This window comes from Mycetomoellerius zeteki, unplaced genomic scaffold, assembly GCF_001594055.1.
Source record: "Mycetomoellerius zeteki isolate Tzet28-1 unplaced genomic scaffold, Tzet1.0 scaffold155, whole genome shotgun sequence".
Classification (NCBI taxonomy): domain Eukaryota; kingdom Metazoa; phylum Arthropoda; class Insecta; order Hymenoptera; family Formicidae; genus Mycetomoellerius; species Mycetomoellerius zeteki.
Window position 1 is genome coordinate 3787507 of NW_017256500.1, and position 8138 is coordinate 3795644.

General features: G+C 36.8%; 1 protein-coding gene across 2 annotated transcripts in view; it reads right to left on the reverse strand.

Moving 5' to 3' along the window:
- Positions 1-1193: 1193 nt before the first annotated feature.
- Positions 1194-8138, reverse strand: part of LOC108720848 (uncharacterized) — a 23747-nt gene continuing 16802 nt past the window's right edge. The window contains exons 2-3 of one of the 2 annotated variants that reach the window (XM_018445088.1): positions 5356-5494; positions 1194-1217 (exon numbers count right to left, since the gene is read on the reverse strand). In XM_018445088.1, coding sequence (XP_018300590.1) covers positions 5398-5494 — 97 coding nt within the window. In that variant the 3' untranslated portion in view covers positions 1194-1217; positions 5356-5397. Of the gene's footprint in view, positions 1218-2454; positions 2531-5355; positions 5495-8138 lie in introns of those variants that run through there. The other variant, XM_018445089.1, reaches the window with a different exon arrangement.

Genomic DNA, 8138 nt, shown 5'->3' on the forward strand with positions numbered 1-8138 from the left:
AAGGGTCTTCTACGGGGTTATGACGATGAGAGAGAAAACCGCGGAGTTTATATCGTAGAAGCAAGTGGTGTAGTCTTATAAAACATCACATTAATAGAGTCCACATCAAAGAGACATCTTTTCTTTGTATCCCCTATAATTGCACATCATGACAAATTAATCAGCGTTCTGGTCTGTAACTTTATTATAGTTAATATGCTTGCTGCATAAGTCTTCATAATTGTCCGTTTGATGTGTACATTTTTTGATACTGGTGACTGGTCCTAGTACAGCTTGGCATTAGTTTCTGCACAGATATGAGAATACGTCTTTTTGTCAGTACAAAAAGTCCAACAGAAAAATATATTTTCGACTTGAACTCGCTAAGAAGTTTGCCGAGTTCCTCAGTCAAAATACATTATCTCTAATCTACTCTATTAATCGGTTATCGCCTACATTCGCGTATGACTTTATCACATAATTTACGTCTTTATATAATTTACGAATGTTCACCGAGTTTACTAAGATTACGTATCGTAATTAATCTTTTAACAACACCGTCAGTCTCGCTCGTACATATTTTTATCTCTATTCTTCATTATCGTGCGTAAAAAATTATATAATAATCATAGCTTTAAATATAATCTTAAATACAATATTATTCAACACTCAATAAAGTACAGGTATTTTAAGATTACCATTATTATTTTCCAAAAGAAGAATTTTTTTTATACGCACGCAATAATTTCAAATATAAGTATAATAACGAGCGACTAACGGCGGGGTAAAACAAGATACACGAACGAAATCAATTCGACCGCTTCGACTACACCACCGCGAAGGGGAAGGGCTTCTGCGGGTGTCGAGCAGCGGTTATTCCGCGAAAAGTCCTCGCCGGCCGGCGTTTCTTCATCCGCATTTCTCTGCCTCGCTGCGTGAGCAGCCTTCGGCGAGTGGCCGAAACCGCGTAAGAAGTGGCGTCGCGGCGTTCCTCGTACATCTCGCGGTTCTTTTCTTTTCTCCTTCAGCCTCTCAGAATCGCTGGACTCGCAGTCAAGGTCAAGGTCGGTGGTCAGGAGGCGAGAGTAGTCCTGTGCCAGGAGGCGAGTTGCTGTTGCTGTTGCTGCTGCTGTAGCTGTGACTGTGGCGGTTGCTGTTGCTGTTGTTGCTGTTGTTGCTGTTGTTGCTGTTGTTGTTGCTGCTGCTGCTGCTGCTGCTGCTGCTGTTGCCTTTTTTGACTGCAAATAAAAAACAGGATTGCATTTTATTACTTCCGTCGACATTGATACATGAAATTATCGTTATATTGTACTATGTTGTAAAAAATTATATTATTCAGGCTATAGGGATAAACTATATACAACTATATACGATATAATACAATCAGACGAAAGGAAAAAGTGATTTCTTGTACAAAATTAAGTCGGAAGTTGTTTCCAAGAAAATAAAGTTTGAAAATCGCGAAGTATACGTGCACTTCAATTAAGATATGGTTTATGGAAAAATACTGTAAACACGTTATCATGTTTATTTAACTTCCACGCGATTTTACGAGTGACACAGTTAAAAAACATATGACAAATAGTTAAATTGTTAAATAATTAAATTTCAATTAAAAGAAATAATCCTTATTTTTTTTGGGTCAAAGCGGATCTTAGTGCTTAAATATTTCAGGGTGAATTTTTATTTCGTTAAAAAAGAAATTGCTCAGAATAACGTTTCAGGCAAAAAGAATTTATTCTACACTCTTGCAACTTATTTTTATTTAAGGAATCACTCCGCCGATTATACTAAATTTTCTACTTTTTCCCATCTTGTATTTATGTAATTTTTATAACGTCATAATTATTATTGAAATGTAGAAAATCAATTAATTATATATTGTTGTGTGAAATATAGAAGATACAATGGAACATAAAAATACGTACACTGAAAAAAATGTAAATTTTAATACATATTCGAATAGTACTAAGCAAACATTCATTTATTGTAAATAAATATTTAATAAAATAATTTAATAATAAAATAATTAATAAAAAATAATAATTAATTCAAATTAATTATTTTTATATCAATGAAATATATATATTATTATTTACATTTTGTAAATATTTATTTAGAATTATAAAAACAAATATTTATTAAAATTTAACTTTTTCCAGTAAGAAAGGTGCAGAAATTCATACATAGGACATGTAAAATGAATAATTTGAATGTATAATCATAAAAGCAATATTTTTTGTTATTTTTTATAAATAACTTGACTAAATTATCACAAACAATGGACAAGCTTCGGATTGTTTACACCGGCATGGGTTTTTCCGCGGACGCGCACGTGCTCAGTACATTGCTTCTTTACGAAATCAGTTACGAAATCAGAAACGAATGTGCGGAATTATGCGCATACCTTTGCGAGGTTCGATATTCGCAAGGATAACGCGGGCGTAGTGCTTTTCCTGGAAACGACGAAAGAGTTCTGGAGGATGCAAAATGCGACGTCACCGTCGCGTCTCGATCGATCTCTCTGCGCATAATAGACACGCACGTGTTGCTGCAAAAATAACGAATATCGTCGAGTAAATCATCCAGTACGAGCGTCACGATGTCCACGTGAGCAAGATTATGAGGCTTGGGTTAGTAATTATAACGGAATGCAAAATTCATGACGATGGTTTAACGCCAACGTAATTTATTCGGCTGCGCAACTGCGCAATTTAGAGATTGATGCATATCTATATATTTTTGTTGACGTGAATATGTCAGTACATCACCGATAACGAAGCGTGTTACTCCAGATAGACATCACAATTAATTCACATTTCTAGCGACGAAATACCGTTTTCGATGTATACATGTATTATAGGATTCTTTAAAAAATATCCTGAAAAAGAATTTACTTAAATCTTAATACATATTTCTTTGAATAGTATTAAGTAAACATAAAGTTACAATAAATAAATATTTATTCAATAAAAAAAAAATTTTAATCAAATTAATAGTTTTTGTATATAAACAATTTTTCAGATTGTAATTATTCAAGAGATTTAATTTCTCGAGAAATAATTTTCCTCGCGACAACCGTATACTTTATTGTCGACCCTATGGAAATTTCCTAGCCATTTATTGTCATTGTGAGACGGCTGACAGCCGCATACAAAGCTCTTTATAATTATTATAAGCAGTTTAAGAAACAGAGTTTTTTCAAGAGAGAGAGAGAGAGAGAGAGAGGCTCTTGGCGCAGTTAGCTTGAACAGTTGTCCAAGTTCATTAAATTTCAACGTCACACCGCTGACGTTAGTGGTAGTGTTACGTTCGCAATTGATATCGCAACAAATCCCTGTGTTAGTAGTCGCGACCGTTATCGCGGCTGGACGCTACGTGCACGCGGGAGAGATCAATTAGGACGCACCGCTTAATTAAGAGCACTTTTCCTACATCATAATGCAACAATAAGCAAAGGTAATCGGAACGATTACGCGCACGCGACCTCGATGCTGGAAGTCGCGCGCCCGTCCGCGTTACCCTGGCCGCCGGCATATGGCGTATTCTCACGGCGGAAAAGAAACGTACGAAAGTAATATAGTAGAGAACGGCTTGGAAAGATAAGGGAGAGACTCGCCTTCTTCCGTTTACACCGCCAAGAGACGATACACGTATATACGTAAGCCGAGTTCTCCTACAAATCTCTCACGGCGCGCGGTGACGAGAAACAATTACTTTCTTTAATGATCGTCTGTCGTTTGCGCTGAGACACAATATATATTTTTCCCGTGATCGCAATATCTGATGAGACAGTACGTGAAAATTCATACAGTATAGATTATTCTTGCAGCAATATTGCTGCAAGCTTCCGCGTGTATGGGAAAGGATGCACGGAAAGAAAAGATTAGCTGCCACAGCTAAAAATTATGGTATATTAGGTATGGCAGATAGATTCAGTCAGGGTTGGGCACGTATCGAACTCAACGTATTATGAGTGGTTTCATACATGAATGAAACTATGTATAATATATCGTAGGTTTCAGCCATGTAGTAAAATGGCGCTTCACCGTTCGCACTTTGCAGTGTCGCGTTGCTTGAAATCCTCAAATTTTTTAACTTAAAATGAGATAGATATATGTTTGAGCGTTGAAAAGAGCGAAAACGAAGTTGCTGAATGGAAAAGTGCAAGCAATACGAACAGATCCAAGAATACCATGACTGTGTTCCAAATTTATTGCCAACACTGAAAATGCGACAGTTTACGTTACGTGCACTATAGATTTTCAGTACAGGCATTCAATTTTGGAACATAGCTCATATATCACTATAAGCCTAGCATAGAGCTGCTAGACTAATAAGAAGGTATGTAAATCAAAATGACTTTAAGATGAATATTAATTGGTCCAGTGGTTCAATTATACAATGCTCACCAGTGCTCACTAAGATGAGTTTTAGAATTTTAACGTATATAATATACGTTTTATACGTTTTTATACGTAAGAAATGTAAGAAACCTCTCGCAGCGTTAAATTTCCCAACCCTGGATTCAGTAATATTATATGGATACCTAACGTCGTGTCTGCGAGGTCTAATTTCCATTAGTTGTGAAGCCTAAATATTATCATTGTAACAGACAAGCATTTTATTATTATGTCGATATATTGATCATTGCAGCGTTTTCTGTGTAGCAGACTATTTGATAGCAAGTACAGTTTCAGCAAACCATATTTATCTGTGATAAAGACAATTTTCCTTTACACTGACATATCCGATAACTATGACAACTAATTTCATGTTGCTAAATAAATTGACTGTAACAGACATGCATATTTTGTTGTCATGTCCTTATATTAGCTACAGCAGTAAATCCTTTGTATGTATTAACAAATTTCATAGCTATATTAGTTAATGCAATTTCAGCTAATCAGAATTAGCTGTGGCTAGAAATATTTTTTTTTCCGTGTGGTTTTGCTGAAGTATTTAAAAATTTAGTTAGATACAAATCTGAAAATATTTTTGTTAAACTATCAAAATAATTATGTAGGCTAGTCAAACTGGTGGCTAGAATGTCAAAACATTTTTCAGCGTTGTTATCAATTGTTTGAATTTCCTACATAATTGTTTTGATGTTCTAACAAAATTATCTTCAGATCTGCATCTAATAGCTAAATATTTCGTTATTTTAGCAAAATAATATATAACTTCTATGTACACGTAATCGCGTAATGGAACTAAACACATATCTGCTCAAACCGAGCTGCTGGATATTTGATATTCAAACAGCAAAGTGAAATTTAATCGTAATTTAGGTTTGAATATTCAAAAATAACAGGAATACGGGACGATCCTCTCAGCGAGATCATTACGCCAGGATAACGAATTGGTTTCTCTCACCCTGCCTGTTTCCGATCACTCGGCCGTTCGCTCGCGAGAGGATTAAATCCGGGTGAAATTTTTGCTTCCTGTCTGGCACTTCCCTCTTCCTCTCCGCGATCCTCCGTGCTTTCGAATTTCCCGGGTCCGATCAATGTTGCTGCAATATTATTAGAGCGATCTGTACTGTAATTATTTTATTGGAACCGAAACTTAACGTACGGTTAGTAAAGATTTGCGACTGTACTATTTCGTTGAATTATTAAAGAGCTTTTATTATAATTTGCCAATTGCTTATCGCATCGACTCCTAATGCTCTTCTTTTTAAACGTTAATTGTAATTATTTTGATGATCCAACAAAAATATTTTAGTTTTATATTTAATAAGATTTTTAGATATTTCAAAATTGTACTTTCCGTGTAGTCTATGGTTACCAACTCAACGATTACGAACGTTTATTGTAGGGTCACGTCATGAACAGATATTGGTGGTGCTCACCTTTTTCTCTCCATATTTTTCGGGCGGGATTTTGAGGCTCACGCGAAAAGTTTATGTGCTTTTGAGGAGAGAAAAAGGCTTGGGCATTATTTCTATACGGCTCGTCATAATTAACGGTCACGCTGCGGTTGTTCGTAATCCCGGCGAATTAAACGACGCGCAAGGGGCTCAAATGGACGGGACGGCAAGCTGAAAGTTGTGCGCACAAAGCGAAGCGCCTCTCACGAGCCGTTCTCCCCTCCGAGTAAACGAGTGAGCGAGCGAGCGAGCGAAACTTTTTTGCGTCTGACTCGCGCCGGCGACTTCTCCTTGTATAATGAGACGCGACGGTGAGGACGCGCTCTCCTCGCGCACATTCAATGACGATAATCTATCCACTGCTCGCTACGATTTGAAATATAGATGACCGAGTTTCAGAGGCGCCGTGAACGATCCCGTCTCGTCTTTCTCTCTCTCTTTCACATTCTGGAACGGATACGGCGACTGGCATATGAAATATGAATTCCCGATCGAAGGCGCTCCAGAACTTCGGACTTTATGTCCGACACGCAGGAGGGACTCTCTGTTTATCTCCCCTCTCTCTTTCTTTCCTCTAAATGTACGGATAGGGGTAAATGAGTTCGGTATCGACGCGACTGGATTACTGTCGCGAAAACGTTATTCGCGTTCGTCGAATAGGACTTGACTCGTACAAATAAAATTCGCTCATGCGAGGAGTAACATCTTGAGAGTTTTCCTTCCTCTTCGTTTATAAAGAAGGCATCACGGCTATGTTGATAACAGGTTTTTTCCTCTATTCTTTTTCCTTTTTTGTCCCTGCAAATTATGGTTCTCTTACGCGCCGTATCGATCCACCTCCACTCTGACATATACGCACGTAGACGTGTTCGTCTCAATGATATATTTAAATCTCGTGCCGTGCAACGAATATCGAATATGTCAGGTAGTCGAATATGCAAGTATAACGTATATGGTACGAGAATATTTAATGTCGCGTTTACGATTCGATGGCTTTGTTATTAATGCGGGTGCCCCCGATTAAACTTTGCATACCCGAAGTGACCTGTTTCATCCTTTTATAAGCATCAACGGCGACAATTAAGACGTATCGGCACTCATGAAATATTAAGCCAACCAAGTGAACTATAATTTTCCAGCTAACGAGGAACTCCCTTTATTAAGAGACATTAGGGAATTTTTGCAGTAACGTGAATCCAGATACGGTGAACGGTAAAGTCAGGTTATCTTCTTCTTAATGACTAATTAAGAAAAGGATAACATGACTTTAGCGTTCACCGTATCTGGATTCACGTTATTGCAAAAACTCCCTATTGGTTCTACGCGTGAAGCATCGAAAAACTGAAATAAATATTCATATGATCCCCGGTAGCTCGTCTATAGTGATCTTGACTTATTATTCCTGCGGAATTAATTATAACAAAGGAACAAAAATTATCGCAGACTCATATAATTCTGTAACTCCAATATCTAACGCTGCATTAAATTTGTATAAAACCTTTCGTACTTTTGAAGCATGAAATTAAGTCGTTTTGTGAAGGGAATATTACGATACAGTTATAAGTAATATTTATAATAAAACTACATTAAATATTTGAAAAAAGCTTTTCCTCAATATTTGATAAAATATTATGAAAATATTCCGGCATAACTTTGTAATATATATTTTACATTTCATTTTACTTGATATCTGACAATTCCTCTCCCAGACATATGACAAAACATATTATGAATTATTCATTTACATAATCTGTTTAAAATTCACCCATTACGAGATATGTCGTTCATGCATAGCGTTAATTCTAAATTTGAAGTTAATATAAGATCTGTTTTCTATGGTTGAACTGTAGGTATACTAGTAGGTACACCTTTGGAACTTGAGATCGATATATGTTTGATATTTGACGAAGGCGAGAAAGAGTTCTAATATAGGGTATCTGGTGCAGGAATAAAAAAACAGACCTATAATTTTCTCTTTCAGATCCTTATTCCTCCAATTGCATGTCTATTTTAAGCTATAATTTTATAAGAAATAGGCGTAGCAAAGTAATGAACGAGAGAGAGAGAGATTGTGCCTAATAAACTTCCCTTGATTTGCGTCAAGGGAAAGTTTGCACACGTGCGAGCGATCGCACTTAATCTGAAAGAAGTTCCGAACTTTATTTGGGGAAGTTTGCGCGCACACGTGAGAGAGAAATATGTACACGGAATGGTTGCGGCCGCGTGAATGCCATGTTGAAAATTTGATGAGGGCTCGGAGGTAAGGTTTTGGACGTAAGGACATTCC